The 23,281-nt window shown below is 47.5% G+C and overlaps 1 protein-coding gene across 5 annotated transcripts in view; it reads right to left on the bottom strand.

Moving 5' to 3' along the window:
• The window catches only part of Tbcd (tubulin folding cofactor D), a 156,773-nt gene that overhangs the window by 60,026 nt on the left and 73,466 nt on the right, over positions 1 to 23,281 (bottom strand). For all 5 annotated transcript variants that reach the window (XM_063268238.1, XM_006247861.5, XM_063268237.1 and 2 more), the window contains exons 14-15: positions 11,807 to 11,963; positions 3,059 to 3,116 (exon numbers count right to left, since the gene is read on the bottom strand). In XM_063268238.1, coding sequence (XP_063124308.1) covers positions 3,059 to 3,116; positions 11,807 to 11,963 — 215 coding nt within the window. The remainder of the gene's footprint in view (positions 1 to 3,058; positions 3,117 to 11,806; positions 11,964 to 23,281) is intronic.

Raw genomic sequence — 23,281 nt, 5'->3', positions numbered from 1 at the left:
CACTGAACTCCAATGAGGATCCAAAACAATGACCCTATTACCTTAGAAGCACTGTGGCCAGCAGACAAGCGACCCAGGAACAGGATATGAGACAACCATCAAATGAAAGGTAAGGCCACAGAACTGGGAACTTCTGGGCGCTTCACTGCTCAACCTCCTGGACTCTGGCCAGGTGAATGGACATCTCACACATCAGACAGCAAAACTCAAGAGTTTGCCTACAGAAGCAGCTCCTGGTGGGAGCTCCTTTCACTAGGAAAACTCTTACACCTTCAAATGAGCTCACACAGAGGCATCCCTCACTTTCCTGGGTTTAAATCCTACAGTCTACTATGTAAAGAGTGCGAACTCAAAGGGAACACACAGAATTTCTTGCTAGTTTAATAAGGTTTAATTTCAAGTTTAAAAAAAATGATTTATAAAGGTTTTGTTTGTTTGTTTCACTTTGTCCCAGGTCACATAAACAAAGCCATAGGGCTTTGATTACTTCCCACAAATACATCTTAGGTTACAGAAAACAATAAAGAAAACATAAAAACATATTAGTACAGATTTATTATAAAATTTTATATCAGACTTACAGTTACTGTCTATCAGTTAACTATGAAGGCAAGACTGCTAAGACCTCCCAAGAAATCACTGGGTTTCTACTAACACTGCAGACAACATGGAGTCCCTGTGGGGACACAGACAGTTTTAAAGGCCTCTGGGAAGGTGCTTGCATCCTGGCTGCTTCTCAGTACAGATGCAGGCAAAGAGCCAACAGCAGCCATGGAAGACCACAGGCATCCTGAGCCAGCAAAACCTCAAAAGTCACCTGACCAGAATGCCAGAGGCGCGGCCCCTTGGCCGGGAGCCTATGATGCAGCACAGGACGGCTGGGCTTGCTAAGCCCTCCACAGGAGGTCTTCAAACAGGTGACTCTAATATGCTGGCTGCCATGCCAAATACATGGCTGAGGCAGCAGTGGACGTACAGGAACTCGGTACACAGAGCCTGAGTGCACAGCAGCTGCAGTGCAGCCAGAGGCCAGCAGGAGTAACAGGACGGAAACTCCATCACTTAAACAATCAAACAAGACAGGAGCCACTGTGAGAGAGGAGATGAAGTCAGCTGAAGCCCGTGATAGCAGCGAATCACTTCACTTAACAACACAGAAGACAGGGCAAAGTCTTAACTTGAGAAACAAGAAAGCTGGGCAGATTTGTATTAAGTAAAAACTAGGGGTTGGGGATTTAGCTCAGTGGTAGAGCGCTTGCCTAGCAAGCACAAGGCCCTGGGTTCGGTCCCCAGCTCCGGAAAAAAAAAAAAAAAGAAAAAGAAAAAAAAAACTATACAAAATCGTGAAATTTTTCCAAAAACAAAAAATGCTAGAATGGGTTCTTTTGAAAATACTACCAAATAATTAAAGTAGAAAGACAACAATCTCTTAAATTAAAACTATGGAATAAAAGAGGAGATAAATACCTCTACCCTCTCTGTGTTGCTAGCTCAAACGCAGACAAAAGACTAATAGACTGAATCCAACAGAAGAGAGGAGACAATACACCAGGGGAAGTTAGAACAAGAATGAAAGGTTGGTTCAAAGTCTAAAAAGCAACTACACCGTATAGCACGTTTCCAGAGCAAAAGTCAAAGGCTTCTTCATTACCTCAGAGTCAAACACCTGTTTGTAATTTTAAAACATGAATACAATGAAAGTGGCTTATAGGAAAGAACTTTTCAGCCTCTAAACAGCAAGTTCCCGCCCACATGCAGGTCAAGACAATGTTCCCTTTCCCCTCCAGAACCTCAGGAGTCTCCTCTCCATCCTACTCTGAGGCCTGGCTCCTATCCACACAGAATGGCTGTGGCATTGCCATCTCAACCACAGCCTCTTCATATTTCGGACATGTGTTGGCACAAACACCACCTGCCTACCACCCTGACCTTCCCCTCAGTCTCAAAGCAGTTGTAATAGTGTATCACTCCATGACCACCTGAAACAAAGATGTGGAGTCCCTGTACTCAAACCATGGGCACTCCCAACTCCTCACACCTCACAGCCAGCAGCAAGTTTCAGCCTGCACCTCTCTCAGAGACTTCCCTTCGGTTCCTGATACCCTGAATGTGTTAAACTGCTGGCCTGTCTATGAGGAGAAGACAGCCAGACTGCTAAGGCATCATGGCACCCCTCACAGAGCCTGGATTTATCATCTGAGGTCCTCTGGGGTCCAGCCTCCCACAGCACTCCTGGACCTGGCCTCACCTCTGTGGAGTCAGCCGCTGCAACAACCCTCCCCCTCAACACACACACACACACACACGCACGCACGCACGCACGCACGCACGCACGCGCGCATGCACGCATGCACGCACGAACGCATGCACACATGCAGGCAACCCTAGGAAAACCTCTCACTGTCTCTTCCCCTCGTAATTCATGAGACTCGGTCTCGTTACTGGCGCAGATACAGAATGCCACAGGTAGGTGGAGCAGGAGACTCTGACCAACACGTCTGTTGGCACCCAAAGCTACTAAACTCCTTCTATCCAAACCCATCCCAAAAACTGGATCTCGGGGAACCTGGGTAACTGAGTTAAAAGCATAAGGAGCACGGGCAGCTGTAAGGCTGAAGCACACCCAGGGATATCCACTCGTGTCGTGAGGAAAGCAGAGTTAACTAAACTACAGCTTAGTGACAGCTCCTCCTAGAGCATGAAGGCGCCAGTGCCCTACCCTGTCATCTCTGGACCCATCCTGCCGTGTCCTGGAGGTTAGAAACATAGGATAAATTTCTTCTCCTCTGCAGAGCTCGGGCTATCCTGAATTTGGTCCGGTTATTGAACAGAAACCTGTTCCCTTATGCTTATTCAACCCTGACCTTCTCAAGAATCCCACAGTTAATGCCCTACAAGTGTTACCATGGAGACTGTTTTACTTGGTTCTTTCATCTGCTCTCCTTTGCTGCCACGGGGTATGGGTTTTCCAAATCGACAAAGGCCCACATACAGGACACTGGCAACAGTTACGGCCCCACCTCCAGGAAAGGAATGCACTGGGGACAAGGAAACTTACAGAGGCTGCTCTTCTGCAGTTCACGTTTCGGTCAAATACAGCAGCAATGACCAGGGCACTGTAAAAACAAGGAAAACGATTAATTAAAATGAAATACGCAAGGGCTGGGAAAATAGCTCAGTCAGTAAACTGCTCGCCGTGCAAGCATGAAATCCCTCATAAAAATGTTGGGGAGGTGGTGCACGCTTGTAATCCCAGGAGGTTCCCTGGGACTGCTGCCCAACCAGTCTAGCCTAAGGATGAACACCAGGCCAACAGGAGACCCTGGTCTCATCAGAGGAAGATTCCTGACGATGAGGTGGATTTCTGACCTGCACAGGCACAGACCGTGTGTCGTTACAGCGTTCACTCACTTGCTCACTTGCTGGACACCTGAATAAGCCTAACAGAAGGGAAGCTAAGTTCTAGAGCTATGAGAGATTCTAGTAACCTCTAAGATATCAAACATTATAGACAGCCCCAGCCCTAACAAATGTCCTTAAATGGTGTACACTGAGCCTCTAGTGCCTTGGAGAACAATGCCTTTGGCCTGCTGGGATCATGATAAACGGTTCTAGAGGATGAGAGCTGGTTGTATGTAGACGGTCACAACTGGGTGACCGACACCAACACTCCTAGGCCACAGCTACCTATACACTGAGCAGCAAGAGCTCCATGCACCCTGCAGGCAGCTTGACCCTTGGAAGCACCCAAACATATGGTTTCAACATTCCCCACAGGTCCCGGTATGAGGCATGATGGGGCATGCGTTGTCTACATCTAGGTTGAGAGAGATGGGACACAATGAGGATTAGATGAGGTCAGAGGATGGAGCCCAAGACTGATCCTCTGGGTTTCACAAAAGAAGACACGCCATGAATCTGCTCTCTGCCCCTTTCAAAGTGGTATTAGTGCTCAGGACCCTCCTGGCAAGAAGGCCAACACTACATGCAGCCTCTTGACCTAGGAGGACCCAGACCACAGGTCAAAATAAGCCTTTTCTTTAGAAAGCGGTGTCCTTCAAGTCTTTGATTGAGTAACAAGAAACCTGCTATCAGGCAAGCAGCCAGTTATAGCAGTCACCATGGAAACAGCACATGGAAGGAAGCTGCTAAGTCTCAATCCTTTCTACAGCCAGAAGCAATAATGTCAGACTAACCCAACTTTTCCTAGCTCTCCAGACACCCAACAGGCTTTAATTAAGTCTTCTTCTTATATATCAAACTCCATTATTGTCAGAATCTTGCTCCTTCCCATCTCGTGCCTCTTACCTCTCCTGCATCTATCACCAGTTACTGCTACGGGTCCTGCCCTCCAAGGGGAACACTTCGCAGGGAAGTATTTCCCCATCTGCTTGTTGGTTCCCACATCCCAGGGATGGTCTCAGGAAACAGCAATGTGCAAGGACCATGGACCAGCCAAGTCTGGTGTTCAACCTCATTTCAACTTTCCCAGCCATGCGGTGGGCACTGTGTACCAGGCACAGGAGAGAGAGCTGTGAGACCACAGACTACCCTCCTGACTCACATTCTGGGGCCACCACCTCCCTCCTGTGAGCCTGGGCAGGGTTAAGTAGCCTCCACAGATTAAGTTGAAGACTTGCACTCAATGGAATGGCACTTGGGAGAAGGATGCCTGCAATCCTAGACTCCAAATACCAACTAGGGATCACCAGAGGACAGAAATGACCAGAAGGTCTTTGGGGTCTAAAAAGATTTAAAAAAAAAAAAACTGCTCAAGAATAAGCACTGAGACCACCAAGTCTAACGACCTGAGTTTGACCCCTGGGTCCCATATGGTAACAGAGATAACCAACTCTTTGCAACTTTAACCTCTAGACAGAGATCTTCAAACAAAACACACACGCACGCGCACACACACACACACACACACACACACACTTACTTACTTTAATTTTAATGTTAAAAAAAACAGGACCCTGCTAGGCAGGTGTGTGCCACAGGAGAGAACTTGTGCAACAAGAGAGGGGACAAAGAACTGTCTTTAATTCCAATACGAAAATGGGAGTGGGGCAGGGGCACAACTTTTCTGGCTTGCGGTAATTATTACAGTTTGCCACACTGAGAAGCAGAGAAATCTGATTTATAACAACAGAGGGTTCATCCCACCTCATTGTGAACATTTTTAAATTGTTTCTACCTTTAGCACACCACAGCAGCCTTTGTGAACAGTCTTCAGATCATAGAGCTGACTGAGGCCTGCATACACGTTTCCTAGTAACTTGTAAGCCATATACCTACTGCTGTTAAAAATTAAGTTTTTGCTACACACACACACACACACACACACACACACACACACACACACACACGGTTCAGGGAACATCTTGGAAGACAGGGGCAGAAAGAATGTTACTCTGCCCGGGCAAACTGACCAAAGTCCAATTTCAACCAAGTGTTCATTCTAGAGGAGTCAGGCCATTCAGAAAATAAAGCTGCTTTCTCATAGCTGTCTACACATTCTACCCAGCCAGGCACTGGGCATGGGATGAGGAAAATTCCAAATGGTATGTGCAGCCTGTGGAGATAAAGCCATAGCTGTCTAAGAGGCTGATGTCAGCATAAGACTCATTCACTTCATTCCGCCGAGGGATGGGGCTCTGCCCAATTTTTCCTAAAGCACTTTCCACAGATTACTAGGCAGTGCTACAACTGCAGATAAGACCTGATAAGGTGGTAGGGTTAGGGTAGCCCCTATGGGGGAGCCCTTTCCCAACCCTACTTATCCTTCTCAGGTGTGTGGGTGGCTGAGAGAGTACCACATGTATGAATCGTAGGCATCTCTCCTGCGCTCAGCTTCAACACAAGAAGCCCCATGCAGACCATGTCCAGTTGGAGACAGATGCAGCAGGCCTTAGCCACCTATCTTGCCTATGGAGCCACCCCTCCCACAACCTCTCTGACAGGTCTGTATGCTCCCAAAAGCTCCAGCCTCTGTGATCCTTGTGATTCTCGGAGCCTAGGAACATGGTAATCATTCCTCCCTGAGATTGCAGTGAGATTGCTAGTGACAGCTCTCGGTCTCTGACATGGAACACACACAAGCTGCTCCATGCAGACCTCTCTAAGGTACGAGTGAGCAAAGTGAGCCACAGGCCACAAGGAGTGGGACAGGAGTCAGAGTCCACTGCGGGCTGTTAGCACAGAGAAAGCCTGTATGCAACAGGTATCAGCCAAGAGAAGCAACAGCCTCATGCACTTCCATAAAGTTAGCTTTCCCTTAAGCAAATGCCTTAGAAGTCACTGCTTCAGTAATAATTTTCTTTCTTTTCTTTCTCTTTTTTTTTTTTTTAAGAAAGGGTATCAGGATAGCAGCTCGTTCTGTGGCCCAGGCTGCCTTGAACTCATAGTAATTCTCTTCCCTTAGCCTCTCAAGTGCTAAGATTACAGGCACAAATCAGGATTTGCTGTCTCATCAAACTTAGAGATTACACTGAGGCAACTGTAACAATACCTGGAAAACACTGCTTTTTAAGTAATAGTAAACTTCTACGTTAATTAAAAACAAATCTGCATGTACTTGTGATACAATAATGTTTATTTTTTTTTTTTGAAACAAGGTTTCTCTGTGTACCCTCTGTGTAGCACCCTCACCCTATAGACCCGGCCGACCTTAAATTTACAGAGATCTGCCTGCCTCTGCCTCCAGGGTGCTGGGATTAAAGGCATGTGCCACCACCTCCCAATTTTAACAGGTTTTAAGAGTTTTGATTTGGGTTAAATTCTTTTTTTAACTTTTTACTTTGTGTGTGTGTGTGTGTGTGTGTGTGTGTGTGTGTGTGTGTGTCTGCATGTATGTCTGTGTACCATATGTGTGCTAAGCCTGAGGATTCCTGAAGAGGGCTTCAGAGTCCCTGGGACTGGAGTTACAGACAGTTGTAGGCTGCCCTTTGAGGGCTGCACTGAACCCAATCCTCTAGAACAGCCAGTAGTGCACTTGACCACTAAACCATCTCTCTAGCTTTAGACTAAATTCCTTAAAACTCATTTCCTACTTTCAGAACAAGGCTGATATTTCAGAACAAGGGGTTTAATGATATTAGTCAAATAGAAACAGGAAAGTATCTTCCTAAGTCACTGCTTGTACGTGTACTAACCTTCACCTGGGTCTCACTCATCCATAGCAGACTTTTACCCTGTGTAAAAGTCACTACTCCTCTCACTTCAGAGAAAACCTAAAGAGCAACGCCTGGCACCACAGTGAAAGCCACCATGTGAGGTGAGGTGTTGGTGGGTGTGTCTGCCTGCTTAGTTTCTCTGGGGAAGCTGTGAGATAGCTCACCAGGATTTAACCACACAGAAGGGATCCTCTTTCTGGTATAAACCTAGGGAAAGTGAGTAGCATGCCTCAGCCTGCCCCCCTCCTTCCCCACAGTCTTACACCTTGGCTCAGCATACACGGTGAGAACAGCGTTCACCACAAACTAATTTTTTTTCATTTGTGTGATACTGTGTGGCACTTCAAAGCAAGCACACTTGCCTGTACACGGGGACAACAGCACTTCCATTCTGAGGTAACTTTTTAAAGAGAAGACGAATAAGTCACTGCGAAACTCCATGGTTTCTTAGTTTTGTTTTTAGTTTCAAATCACATTAAAATATAAGCCCTGCATTTTTACTGAATTTCTCTAAGATAAGAATCACCATGTGCTTTGGGGTCACAGCCAAGCCAGCACAAAGTTGGACCTGGCAGACCAAGATTATCTCCAATTGCTGGCCTTCTTCTCAACAGTTGTCCTCTCAGAAAGCTGGGCCAGAGAGAAGAATAAGACATAGCTTTGAGCAACGCTTGCTGTTTCCTTATTTTTTTTTTTTTTTCAGGACAATCTTGCCCTGGAGGAAGAGATCCTACAGAGCCAATCCCAGGCCGTTCACAGGCAGCCCACGCTGCCCTGCCGGTTTGCACAGTGGAGGTGAGAGTCAGGAGCTGCCCCTGGCACAGGTGGGTCTGTGCCTGGGCGGAGTGAACGTCAACAGGAGCTCAGCTTACAAAAGAGTTTCAGGTGAGGAAATCACTGGAAGGTGACAGGCTGGGTGCTCTGGCAGCAGCACACAATTTGCTTTCTTTTCCTTCCTGTAGATCAGATTTTAACTTCTGCTTAGAAGGAATCACAGCCACCCCATCGTGTTTCCACATCACGTCTTACTACTCCTGCCTTGCACTGCGCTTGTCAGGGGGTCAGGTTTGTGCCACAAAACAGTATTCTGGCTCTCCCTCTCTGCTCAAAGACAGAGAAAGATGGCTTCAAAAGGCAATCAAAATCACTGCAAAAAGATAAAAATATGCCTTGAAAATCTTTTAAAACTCCGAAAGCAGAGTTGACACTGTGAGAGTAAGAACAACTCATCCAGTTTCTTCAACCAAAGGTTAGTGGCTTTCCACTGTATCAGGCACCAGGGTACAGCAAGACTCCTCACATCACCTCCCTGGTTCTTTCTATTTTATTCTGGGAACTATATTTGGATCTCAACTGCACTGTACAAGATACGCAGAGAAGTTTGTGAAAGTAAAGATACCAAGATTTTATCATGTACTAGAAATAATGGGCTTAAGAGCTGATAATTAAAAAGCATGGTCACTCATGACGAACCTCACAAGCAGGTCTGCAGGGCACACCCGACCGATACTCAGACGCACAGAGCTTCAGGCAGGAGGTAGTGCATGCCCCAAGCTCACTGGCGCACCTGACTCACCAGATGCCCTCCCCCGCTGATGCCTGGAGTCAGATGGGCCAGGAAGGGGCAGGCACAGGTTCCTCAGAACCTGTCTAACCAGCTAGAAATCTGCAGCAGCTCAGCTCCAAAGGGCACTGCTGCCCATCTGCTGGCTGCCAACTTAGAATCAGGCGGCTGTGAAGCACAGGCTGGCAGCCTTGCAAACAGACAGCTGCAGTTTTCCGTGTACAACATACAGACATGAGTTCCCCAGCAACCCCTCAGGCTTGTCCCACAAGCCAGCAAGTCCAAACCCTCCAAGCCCAAAGAAACAAGTGGACCCACAGGAGTTCTTACAGACTACAGGTAGAGAGGGCTGTATAACAACTTCTCCTTGGCCAGGAAATTCAGGGTCATTCCAGAGACTGAGCTGTATATAAAGTGAAGGGCTCATCTGTGCTCACCCACTAAGTCTCAACAGAAGCCAAATTCTCCACAGCACACCCAACACTTCAACCCAACATGAAGAGGACCTCTTACTTCCCCGTGGCACATGCCACACTCAGAGCAAGCTCAGTTCACATAAGTCCTGGGAAGACCATGCCAAGCCCAACCTGGGCCACCTTCTACAGTTCTCAGACAGAAACCTCATGACCAAGAGCTTGTGCAGGGCCAGCAAAGAGAGCCTTTTTGTGCCCCCCCCCCAGTATAAAAAGAGAGTAGAGTGTTGAGTAGGAAGTAGGCATGGAGACAGATGTGACCCTGACATGGCAGCAATGACCTGCCAGGAACCTGGGAAGAATGGGAAGGACCTTTGGCTCTGATGTGCAGTTGCCTTTTCTTCCCTGAGTAGTAAATGGTGACCCTGAAGCAAAAGGTACCATGTTCCTTCGGCAGCTATGGAAGCTCCTCAACATACTGTTCTAAGTGTGGGAAAAGCTGGAGCTAGAGAAGACAGACCAGAGTCCAAAGACCACCGTAACACCAAGACTCAGCAGCCAACTTCAGAGCCAAGCTTTTCGCAGACTGTTTCCTTTGCAAAATCCACCCAGAGATCAATCGTTGTTGTGACACGAGTTCTATAGCATGGAGTGAAGACACGCACTCTGGTGGGAACTGTGTAATCCTGCATTTTCCTTCAGGACCAGGTGCCCCACAGGGTCCTCCAATCATGAGGACCTCTCCTCCGTACCTCCTGCCTTCAAAACCTGCAGAAAGGCTTTGAGTCCCCACACTCAACAAAAACGAAGTTAGCCACATGCTCCCAGGCCAGCAGGCCAGCTCCTGTTCCCTTTACTCTATTATTCCCTCCCTCAGGCCATCTGCCTTCCTACATCCTGGATTAGAGGAGGGAGGACATGGCATAGCATCCTGGGGGGGTGCTGCTCTCTGTTAGACTGAATGGAATCTGTCCGGATTGTTTCTACTTTGAAACAGAAAGCAAATGCACATCAGAGCCAAGCGTCCTCCCATCCTTCACAATCTCCCAGGGCCACATCAGGGTCAAGTCAGGGCCATGCCAGCTCTACGCCTATCTCCTACTCAACACTGTATCCTCTTTTCATCTTCAGGGCTGCAGCTCCCCACCAGACAGAGCTGAGGAACTGAACAGGATGCCATCAATGTAAAGGAGCTTCACTGCTCTGGGACAGCTGTGAACAAGAGAAAAACATTTCTGCTACTTACACAATATACAGCGAGAAAGTTGACGATGAGGACAAGGAACAGTTGCAAGAACCTCCCTCAAAGCCACATAAACAGCAAACAGGTGCATCTGCATGGCAGTGGAGTGGGAAACGGAGGTCACAGCTAAGGACCAGGCCTGAGGCTCAGCAGAAGGCCCTGGAAAGCTGGGCTCTTGCCCCTTCTCACCCAGAGCCAAGTCTACAACCAACAGCACAGCTTACTGGCAACCATGCATGTGTCATGTCCCCGTGAGTTGTGCCCCGTCAGTTATGTTTATGCCCCATAGGATCAAACAGGTCCAGGGCGGCTCCTTTATGAGAGCAGGTGGTTCCAGTCAGATATCCAGGGGGAATATTCTGAAGCTGAGTCTTGAAATGAGGTGAGGGTGTGAGTAGCACCATAAGGATGTTCTAGGGGATCCTGGAAACTTAGCATCTGGCCCACACTTTCAGAACTCTGGGAAGTGCTGAAATATCTGCTTTTCCTGAGGCTTTGTCTGTCTCAACTTCCCAAGTTGTGTGGCCAGTACACTTCCACCTCACCTTCATTCAGCAACTTGCAGAACAAACAGCGCTGGAGAGCTCTGTGAGCAGGGAGGTGTTCAGAGGTGGAGTGGCAGGTGCCCAGTCACTGGACTCCAGTACCTCTGGCCAATGAGAGGCAGGGTCGCAGGTTAGGGCAGTAGCTCTGAGTCTGCAGGCTCTTAACAGGAGCTCAGTGACCTCAGAGACCTCACAGCTTAGGCATGGTACCAGAGCTCTTCTACCTGAATTTCTAGAGGTTTTTTCTTTTTCTTTTTCCTTTCCCTCGGAAGGATGCAGAACAAGTGTGTCCTCAGCACAGATGTCTTTTCAGCAAGTGGCACATAAAATTTGGGGGGCGGGGGTAGCAGTAACCTTTCTTAGAGTTCAAGCTTCATTCTGAGGAGCCAAAGGAGGACACCAAATAGCTAAATGCTCATCATGGCATGAACAGGATAATGGGTCCTCTCTGTCTGAGTCTTTTCATACTCACTAGGGCAAGACCAGTGATCTGCTCTGTCCTCAGCACACTGTGGAGCTGCTAATGGCTCCAGAGTATTCTAGTGACTGAGCTTTACTCTGGTCCCATGCAAGTAGTTTCTTCTGACATTTGGAAAGGTCTGAAGTGAGATCTGGAACCCATTTGCTTCCCTGGACAGCTATGTTTGGAACTCTATCTCCCCACATAGCAGATCCTGTCCCATTTCACAAAATAAGGCAGTCTTTTCCTTTATTGTCCACCTCTTAGAGGGGAGGGGCGCAGCTACATTGGCAGTTGTACAGACTGGCTTACCTAAGGCCAACAGGTTCTGGGCAAATAGTATGTCTATCTGAGGTATGTCTGCCACGTGACACAATTACCCTTCAGCACAACCAAAAGGCTTTACCTTGAAATGGCAGTCACGAAAGGTGTCAACTCCTGAGGCTCGTAGGCACGTGCAAAAGCCCAGCACACATAGCAGGCAGCATCCCTGACGTTGGCCCCCACGCTGCAGGCACCCCGCTTCTCATCGTAGGTAAGGGCCTTCAGGATCACTGTGACAACTAGCAGGAGACAAAAACAATGAGCATCTGATGGTATACCATGAGGCAGGATCACAGACAGGAGTTAAAATCTACTCACAAAGACAAACAAACAAACCCTGAAAGGAAAACAAGTCCACCAGCTCACAGGTGAAAGGGCATTTCTTGAGTTTCCCAAGAATTACTTAAAGAAATAACAGTTCTTCAAAACAAGAACCACACAGCTAGGCTGCCAAACCTGTGGCCATACCAACAGAGTGCAAACCTTAGAGACCCACACCAGCATAGAAAAGGACTCTGTATTTATGGGGAGTCTTGGTGACACCCACAAATGAGACAGATGGATGTGAAGCCACAGGACACCATCCAAATCTTATTACTTCAACTTCAACAACCTCAGAGAGGGGAGGAGGCACCAGACCTGGACAGAGAGGGGTCCTTGAAGTTCCAGGACTGAAGAGGCTGCAGACGCAGAAAGCCAGCCCTAGGTTACCCTATGTAACAGGATTGTCTACTTGTTTGATCATATAAAGTGTCTATATTAGCCAACAGATAAAGTCACATGAATCCCTCTTCCGATTCTAGTGAAAGTATACAACCAGGCAATTGATACACATGCACGCACAGAGACAGACAGACAGACACACACACACACATACAGAGACACACACACACAGAGACAAACACTCACACACACACACAGCAGTTGACACAAAGAGGTGATGTGTGCAAGAATACTGGAACATTAAATTATTACGGGATTTATAGCACTCCTGAGTGTTTACCTGAAGGGCTCTAAGTCATCACAGATACACTTGCTCATCAATGAGTTCTGTTCTGTTTAAGGCAGTGTCTCACCATGTGGCTCTTGTTGGTTGACCTCAAATTTGCTATGTAAATCAGGCTAAGCTACCCTTGAACTCTCTCCCTGCCTCAGCTTCCTAAGTGTAGGGATTAAAGGTGTGTGCCACCATGCCCAGCACATTCATAAATGTTTATTTGCAGTATTGTTCTAAATGGCTAAATTATATAACCAATTTAGATATCTGTCAAGAGAAGAATGGATAAAGAAATATAGCACATCTAAACAATTAAGTTTGATTCCACCACAAGTAAAAGCAAGTCAGGGGTTTCGTCAATAAAGTGTCTGTAATACAAACATGAAGACCTGAAGGCAGCTCTCTAGCACCCCTATAAAAGTCGAGCATGTTAGGGTGTGTAACCCCAGCTCTTGGTAAATGAGGAGACAAGAGGATCTCTCTGGAGCTCATTGGACAACCAGCATAGCCAAACCCATGAGCTTCAAGATCAGTGAAAGAACCTGTCAGAGAATAAGATGGACATCAACAGGAGATATCTAACATTGACTTCTGACTCCCACACGCATGTGCACACACATGCACACTCTCACACAAACACACACAAAACAAACACAAATGAAATCATGCTATTTATAGGAAAATGGATCCAACTGGAGATTATTACACATTAAGCAAAATAGCTTGCCAGATAAATATCACGTTTTTCTCTCATTTGTACATCCTAGATTTCATGCAAAAACCATGTATATACGTGACATGAAAAACCATGTGTATACGTGACATGAAAAAAGCATGTATATACGTGACATGAAAGTAGAAGCAAAAGCACTTGGGAAAACAGAAGGAGGCTAACAGGAGGGAAAGGGAGAGGGAACACCATGAGGAGCTCAGTAAAAGTATACTATACACTTCTATGAAAATGGTCTTTTGAAACCCAGTACTGTGTACAGCAGTTATATGCCGACGAAAGGTGAAATCAGGGCTGAGTAAATGGCTCAGTTGGTAAAGTCCCTGCCACGTAAGCTTGAAGACCTAAGTTCACATCCCCAGCACGCACATAAAAATCCAGACATAGTGCTACATGCTTGTAATCCTAGCACCGGAGAGGCAGAGAAGAGAAGAGCCCCGTGGCTTGCTGGATGGCTCATCTTGCCAAACAGGTGCAATCCTAGATTCGGTGAGGAACCTTGTATTAAAAATAAAGTAGAAAGGGATAAAAGAGACCCAAAATTGACCCCTGGCCTACACACACACACACACACACACACACACACACACACACACACACACGCGCGCGCGCGCGCGCGAGCGCGCACACACACACGCGCGCGCACACACACACACGCGCACACACACACATACACACACACACAGTGACACCTACGAATGCATACCACACAAATAATAATAAAAACCAATGTTACTGTGCATTCTGTTCTGTATATTTCTGTATTTGTGAAGAGCTGCTTACTAAAGATGGAAGCCCCTGTCATGTGAAGGAACACATTGCTATAGACTCTGCCAGAGCTATGATGAGAGCAGGACGCTCCTCTGTCCCTTTAGATATGACAATGGAATTTGAATGCAGAGTCTCACACGTGATTAACCTTACTGGCAGGAGTTCGCCACAAGCACTGAAGGCCATAAAGGGAAGATTCACAGCTGACAGATAAATCAAGGAATTTAGTCAAATACCAGCAGCAGACACAAAAGGCATGTGAGTGTCCAGGGACTCCAAAAGCAAGATAAATGGAGCACACTGACTCTAGGACTGCATGCATGCCGCCCTCAGAGCCTGTAGTCTATATCCTTACCACACACAAGTCCCAACCCTGTGTCCACCAACAGTGTGAGGAGTGGTACCACTTAGGTGTGTGCATGTGAGGTGCCCATCTCCTGCATGTGCAATTATCCACCAGAAAATAGACCTAGAAATATATAGGCAAAAAGAAAAAAACCAAACAAACAAAACTCTGAAGGACTATTAATGTTACAAAACCAAATCCTGCCTTTTTGCTTTTAAGGATTTTTCTATATAAATATGAAATAGTTATGGTTCAATGGAATCTATTTCACATACCTGTGGTATTTCACAGAGGCTGCAAAATGTGCACAGGACAAGTGCAAGAGGAATGAACATATACATCCTTTGTTTAGCCTGGCCCTGCTAAGAACCCCAAATAAGGCCTATCCCCTGACAAGTCTCAGTCCCTGAATATTGCAGCATTAGGAATGTGATTGTGGCTTCTAGATGTCTAAGACAGAGCCCATTTTCCTAGCAGTTTCTCATATAAGTGGCCACATTGAAGTCTTGGGCATAGTTTAGGGCCCAGTAAGGGCCAGCTATTCCTGGCCTCTCCACAGCCAAGCTCTGAGTCAGCCCCATCCACAGAAGCAGCTCCTCCATTCCAACAGCTGGGCCCCAGCCCCACCTCCCATCCTTCCAGAGGCGCTCTGTGATCACAACGGCTAGCTCCTTCACATCATTCTTGAGATCCCTACAGCTCCTACCCAGTTCCCAACTGGCCTTACAGTCCCCTTCTCTGCCAGAACTCCCACTGCAGAGTAAGTCCCAGAGACTCCCTTATCCTACAAGGCCTCTCTGCACCCCAGGAAACAGGCACACGCAAACCACCTTGGGTGCCACAGATTAGAAATTATAACTACAATTATCTCCACTAGAACTATATCCAATCTGCTATGCTGAAAAGGTCCTCTGTTCTACTGAAACAGGCCTAGCTGACCTGGAATTACTCCAAGTTTGCTAGTATATAGCTCAAATTCACAACTCTGTTAATTAACGGGTTGCCCACTAGGGAGCAAACAATGTCAAGAAAATTGGCTGTGGCACCTGTGGGAGGGCAGTGTCCATATGCGCAGTGTCACTGCCAGCTGGACTCCCTGGAGCTCAGTAGGCACCACAGCCCAGATGCTCTGGGCAAGGCCAGCCAGCAAGCCTCTGGCCTCAGGGAAACCTGAATGTGTTCTCTAAGTGTCAACTTATCACTCCACAGGACAAAACCAATTTCCAGACAGACAACTACGAGTGGCAGTGTCAGCATTCTCAATGTCCACTTCACACTCTCCTACACCTTGCCAGGAAACTGGTGCCACACAAGAGCAACCCCAGACACAGATCTCCCACACCACAGTACCCACCCCAGCCAGGGCACCCAGGCTTCTGTCCCCAAACTGAAGTAAGATAATTTTGGAATCTATCCCTTCTCAGGAACTTGTGACATAGGCAGACATAAGAAAATCAAGTGATGGGTCTGAATCCACTAACAGTATGTCTTGATGGACTTTCTCAGAGTGTAATCCTGTTTACTGTTCAGGGTATCTGCTGGGAGGATATCTGCTGGTTCCAACTGCCCATCCCAACCGAGAGGCCACAGGAGTTGCAGGTTCCAAGAACCCACTCACCTCTTGCCTATCTCCAGATAGAGCCAGGACCTTCAGATGTCAAAATATGCTGAGACTCCTATGCCTGTGTCCTTCTACAGTTCTAGGCTAGAAAGGCAGAACGTAAAGCTCATCAGGGCCTCAGGCCCCACAGCCACCTATGGATGCCAATGCTGCCTGTCATTTGACTGTCCTCCTCCTATTCTGGCCCACAGCCCAGCCAGCAGTCTTCAGGGACAGCATCCTGGCTTTTCATGTACTTCGATACTTAAAAACATCCTCCACAAATGCACAGCAAACACAGGAGCTAACAAAGAATATGGCACCGACGACTGGCTGCTAAACGGAGGCTGGCCTGGTAAGGGCAGGATGCTATGCTATGGATCACTGGAAAGGAACTGATTTGTAGAAAGGACAACGTGGGAAAGACAGCAATGACTGAGCCTGTAACAAAAACATAGGGAAGCCAGACTGCTGCCTCTGATTCATCCTAAGGTGGTGAGAGCAGCAGCCGGGCATGCGCAGACAGGTTGGGCCCACTTCTGCTGCTTCTGGGGGGCGGGGGAGCTCTATAGAGCTGTCCAGCCTCTCCATGTGAAAGGAAGGCATTGAGTTTCCAGCTCTGATATTCAGGGCTCTAGGAAACAGAAGTCAGAGTATCTTTAGTGGCTACAAGGGCACTGGGCACTCACAAAGCTGGGCTCGGGGGAGGGGGATGGTGATTTGGAACAGGAAACTCCTGGCCTTCAACCTTTACATAATCATTATCAGACAGAAATTCCGAAACAGCTCTTTCCAGATCCAACAGGTTTAAAATAAGGAAACTGTTCAATAGCTTTGAACAAAAACCTTTCTCATGGTTCCAATTACACACTGCAAATGCATGTCAAATATATATATCATACCCCAGAGGGCTTCCTTTTGGCAACTTGGGAGTCCAGCAAGGTAATTTAAACACCCTTCACCCTAGACAGCATGTCGTTTGTTTAACACAGGCTGCCTAAGGAAGCAGCAGCCTCCAGGTGAGAGCAGTGATTTAACCCCCAGAGCCCCACATTTCTCACTGCAGGGTCCATAGAGCCTGTAAGCCAGGGACACAAAGATTCAGCTATCATCTACATAAGCAGAAACAACCAACCCATAAAATCACCACAAGGTTACATCTCCTGACAGCCACTCAGCCATACTAATTTAAAACAAGTTAATGCATTGGGCAATTGTGGATTGTACAGGTTCCTGAGGTGTGTCTAGTGCAAACCCCAGGCTTTGCTCGACCTTCCCAATTCAAACTCGATGGTAAAGAACTTGCAGAGATGAAGGTATACAGTGGTGTGACCAATCCTAAGAGGACAGTATGAAAATATCAACTATTCTAATGCAGTCTAGGAGGCCAACAATAGGTAAAATGCTGGCCATGGACAGACAAACACACCACAGAGAGCAGTGTCTCCCAAGCTATGCCCAAATTCATGCACTGTTCTGAGGCACCTCATCCTATGAGTGGAGCCACACTCAGACCCAGAAGCCTGCCCACCGAGCCTGAGCCTCAGAGGTCCAGCTTCCGGGATCAGGTGTGGCTGCAGGACCTGCCCCTTGTACCAACAGCCATCATACTATCCTTAAGAATGTAGTTCAACTGGCTCAAGAAAAATGCCTCTTGAATGTGCTAAAGACAGAAAGAAAGATCTATAGAACACCGAGCTCCATAGACCTCTGGATTGATTTCCCACAGACCATGTCAGAATGGCCCGAGAAGCCTCCTAACCTACAGCAGCAGCAGCAGCATCTGGCCTATGGCTACAGAACCCTCAACTGTGGGACAACTCACCCCATGCCAGTGCTGCAAGGCACAGTCTCAGATGTCACCTGGTGTGTACCCTCCAAAGGCACTTCAGGGGTTACCTAGAAAGCAGCCATTACATTAAGCCCACACTTAATCCAGAAAAAGGTTCTACATTCATCTGGGCCCCAGCAACACCACAACTACAGCCAAGAGCCAAGGCCCATCTTTCACACAACGCAGCCAGGTGTCCTGAAGATCGCATGAGAAACTCCAACAGGCAGGTACACAGTTATCAATTAGGCGGTGCCCTTCATCCCAAACACGCTTCCACCCAAGAAATCCAGTCACGGGAGAAGACAGTTCCACTTTAGATGAAGTCTCACTAGGGAAGGACCCCTCAGAAACTCTAAGCCCAACCCAACATTAGCTTCCTGGTTGGTACAACGGATTCTGTTGGGAACAATGACAAGAAACACATTGGTGAAATGCCCATAACCACTTCCATCCCTATCAGCAGGAGAATTAGACGAAATCCGTAAAGCAGGTGGTAAGAAGTATGGGCACCTATAAACACAACACTCCTGAGGGGTGTGACTGGAAGTAGATGACAGAGGGGAGACATGGGAGGGGTACTGAGGGAATGCAATTCTCATGGTGATACTATATTAAAATCTCAGCTGTGGGGGTAGGTTAGGCAAAGTTACAACTGGGACTGATGCATGCCAGGACTGTTGGACAGACAGACAGACAGACAGACAGACAGACAGACAGACGCACGCACACGCACACGCACACGCACACGCACACGCACTCGTCTGGGAATCTCTGTTAGCTACAGTCTGTGCCCAAGCCAACACTGTAATTCTGAAAAATCCACTGGGCCTTCCTAAACATTTCTTTGTAATCTTGTAAACCTGTTAAATGCTTCAGGATGGAAAAGAAAAAGAAAAAAGGTGCTACAGTCTGGATATGAAGTATATGCCCAGAGATTGCTGAGGGCTTCATACTGAGATCAAAGGACTGATCGCAAGGGTGCTAACTCTATCAATGGATATTGAAGACCCCACAATGCACGGTCAGGAGGAAATGCTTTAAAAGATTACATATCTTGCTTCACTCTCTCTTGTGCTTGCCTCCTGGCCCCCACCATAGCAGAACAGCTTCCTTTGCCATGATGGCTTGCATCACACCACAGGACACCTGATCACAGTCTGACACCTTGGTATCATAAGCCAAAGAAAACCCTTCATTCCTAACTTTTCTCAGGTAAACTGTCAAAGCAATGAAGAGTGACTAGTACTGAAGTCAAAGCAAGTTGAGACCCAAGCAAAAGCCTGGGATGTACAAGACAGAGATCACCTAAGAAGTGCCAAAGGGCAGCCTGAATACCACCTGTATACACCAGCAGTGCCTTGACCCCAGCACAGGCTGTATTTGTGCAGGTATGACAATGATGTCCCTCCCAGTACCCCAAAATACCTACACACAAGCGGTGCGAGGAAACAATGTTCTGCACTTAGAGTATCCCCCTTAGAGTGTCTTGAATTATGAGCACTGAAGTGTTGGTACAATGTGACCTAGGATCAGGTTATAAAGAACCCACCAAAAAATGGAATAGTGTACGATAAGGCAGCCTAATAAAGGTCTTAAGCCCATCCTCACAGAAGGACATACCAAGTGTGAGTAAGGGGACATTGTCTAACTCACAATGTGCTAGCTGCTTCATCTGGAACTGAACTAGCAACTGTGCTAGTTGCTCCAAACTGGGTACAAGCAGTAAGTTTCTTATGTCTACAGATTAATTGTTCAGTATGAGGTGTTCTGTTATAGGAGCCCAAAAGAACTGACGCTATGTCCAGAAAAGCACAGAAGCACAGAACTCTGAAAAGCCATACTGAGTAAGCACAGTCTAGCACCTGCCTGAATGGAAAGGCCAAAGGCCCTGCTTCTCCATTCTCCAAATGTTACCAGGAAGACATGAAGACGGCATCAGTGAGCAATTAGGGATCTAGGACAACAAGAAAACATCCACTAGGCTACATTTCAAAGATGTCTGAGAGAATCCAGCCACACAGCTTTGTCCCAGCATGCACAGAAAAGCCTCCACGTGAAGCCAGGCTTAACAGCTCACACTTGTGATTCCTGCACTCAGGAAGCCGGGGCAAATGAATTTCTGTGAGTTCTGGTTCAGCCTGAGCCAGTGAATGAACCCTGTCTTTAAGAAACACAACCAGGGCTAGAGAGATGGCTCAGCGGTTAAGAGCACTCAGAGGTCCTGAGTTCAATTCCCAGCAACCACATGGTGGCTCACAACCATCCATAATGGGATCCGATGTCCCCTTCAGGTATGTCTGAAGACAGCAACAGTGTACTTACATACATGGAATAAATAAAATAAATCTTTAAAAAAAAAAAACACAAAACCAAAACCAAGCAAATCAAACAGCTTCTGTGAGAGCCCACACACACGGTTAAGGTGACAGGACAGGCAGCAAGAGTTCACTTGTGCCCCCACATATTCCAGGGAGTTGGCAGAAGATACCAAGAGTGACCATGCGAGTTTTCAAGACAAGGGGGAAGTCAAGTGTTCTGTCCCTTGAAGAACACCAGTACCTTCCCCAGGGGTGTGTGCTTCTCTCCAGAAGGAGCACCCTACCTGGAGGCATTACTAACACCAGCTAACCAAAGGCAGCAGTGCCTATCTCTCAGTTCAAGACTGTAGCCACCTCCTACCCATATTCCACACCCTGGAAGTAACAGCTACCACCAAAGTGGCACAACAGGTCTATGCTGTCCGCCCTTTCACCAGAATGGAGAGTCATCTTCAAATGCAAGTTGCTGTTCTACAGCACAAGGGTCTTTGGAAGAGGACACAAATGAAATATGGTGTCCAAGTACTGTCAGGTGCTCTGACAGCAACTGACTAACAAGAGATGACAGATGAGCTGGAGGGGAAAGTCAGACATCCATGGAACACCCGATTCCTTTCCCACCAAACCCCACTTTACCAGTATAGGACAACTGAGGCCTAAACGTAGGGTCTAGACAAGACAATAAGCTCATGTGGGGTTTTCCGTCCATGCTGGACTAAGTCTTCCAAGGCATCCTTTCCCTTGGATTCCATCCTACTTGTCTCGACAGAATGTGCATACTGTCCCATGTCAGAGCATGTACACAGCCCCCACAGACCCCATCCTAACTAACTGCCCATGACTGAGGATACACAGTACCATGGACCCCATATTTCATGTGCCCATGATAGGACATGCACACCCACCATGAGCTCCATATCACATGCCCAGAGCAGGGAATCCATAGTTGCACCTCCTCTTCTCTATGATCTCCATTACTAAACACGCCAACACCCCCATGTACCTCATCCTGTATTATCCAAGCAAAATCAAGTTGGGATATCCAAGCAAGGTCAAGGCAGCCTCTCAGGGAAACAGAACACAGACTCCTCAACATAGGTCAAAGGAATATGCTTCTCACAACTGCCCAAAAACACAAGTACCTCAACAAGCATGGCCACTGGGGTGTGGTTAGGGCTCCTGACAGGAGTTTAGTGGTGCCCACCAAAGGCACACAAAAAGACACCAGGCTGACAAAAAAGACTCGATACCTTCTCCATCATCAGTCAGCCAGCATCTCTAACTACTGGCTCTCAAAGCCACTCAAGTGCTGACTTCCAGCCAAGTCAAGCCCCTCCAGGCTAGTACTCAGTATTACACTGGTCCTTTTTCCAGTGATCCTATTGGTTCTTTGCCAATTAAACACTCCTAGAATCCCCGAGTGACCATTTCCAACAAGACCTAGCACTGGCTCCCTTTATCTCTGCCATTGGTTCCTTTTGTTATCACCCTAGCCGCTGCCACAGAGGCAAGGGCCCATCAGTTCCTGCTTACAACCACCACCGCAGGTCACCACAGAGGAAGGACATGGCATGGCATAACCACGAGGCAGGAGGTGCCTCCAGGACTAAGGGTGTGCTCCTCTGCTGATGCTGTGCTGCTGGCACAGAAACACCCACAGCTAATGACAGAGTCAAGCCCAGCTGCATGAAAGAAGCAAAAGCAGCGTCCCGGAGGATTAAAGGCTAAACCAGGAACACAGGAAGTTGAGACCAGTCCTACCTGACTTTCAGCCAGGGTCCCCAGCTCTAAGGCCCAGGCCACCAGTGGCCCAGGACAGTGACCCTGGCTCTAGCCTCTGGGAGTATCACAGGTATTTCAGGGACAGCAGGATCCCAGGAGACTGAAGTGTCAGAGATGGGCCCTACCTAACTCAAGGCAATGTTGCAAGAGACACACAGGACTCCAGGAGAAGCAAGTGGCCCAGGATCATGGAGGGCACACCTAACATGGTTTAATCTCAAGCCTGGTACCCATCTTTAACTAAGGAACTGGAGAGGTTCTGATGTCATCATTCCACGTGTCTACAGCTTTCCTGGTCATGACCTGGTGGGTAGAGCCCCACTGAGTAGGTCTCAGGTTTTCCGCCACCATACTGCCTGGCACTCAGCCTTGGTTACCAGTTCCAAAGGATGCTCAGTTGGTATCTGCAAATATGAATTCTAACCCCCATTACCTGTATTCACCACAGGGACTGGATTAAACAAAAGAAAATGCCTACCATCTGCAGGAACAGCACACAGGCAGCCACAACACTCATTTTCCACAGCGCTCATTTTCTTTGGAAAACTAAAGTCACTGCAGGAGGATGGCTATGGTTTAGAAGTGTCACAACCAAATGAAAAGGCTCATGTGTTGAAGACTAGGTTTCCTGCCAGTGGAGCCAATCATTGAGAGGTGACCAGATCATACGGGTGCTGACTTAACGAACTAATCTACTGATGGACATTTAATTTAATGGCATTATTGGGAAGAAGAGGAACGTTGGGAGGTAGAAGCTTTTAGAGAAAATAGGTCAGTGAGGAGGTAGATCTTTAAGGGTCAAATGCCTCCTCCTACCCTTCTCTTTTTCTCTCTCCCTTCCTCCTCCTTCCTGGCCACCATGAAGCAAGCCATACCTTCCTCCTCCTTAGACTTGCACCACCATGACATTCTGTCTCGTCTTGAGCCAAAGGAATGGGTCCAGCCAACCTTGGACTGAAATATCTGAAATCTGAGCCACAATCAATCTTTTATGTCAGGTACTTTGTCAAAGTAACACATGACTGAGGTACATGGAAGACACAGCCCTGGAGACACTATCACCTTATGGGGCCACATGTGAGTGTACTACACCTGGGCTCAAGATCAAACACAAAGCCCTGATTCCCTGTAGAAGCTGAGTTCCACTCTTATCTACTGGCTAGATGTACCTCAAGTCCC

The sequence above is a fragment of the Rattus norvegicus genome, chromosome 10 (assembly GCF_036323735.1).
Source record: "Rattus norvegicus strain BN/NHsdMcwi chromosome 10, GRCr8, whole genome shotgun sequence".
NCBI classification, from domain to species: Eukaryota; Metazoa; Chordata; class Mammalia; order Rodentia; family Muridae; genus Rattus; species Rattus norvegicus.
The sequence above is the reverse complement of the archived record's forward strand: the minus strand, read 5'-3'. Positions and strand labels throughout refer to the sequence as shown.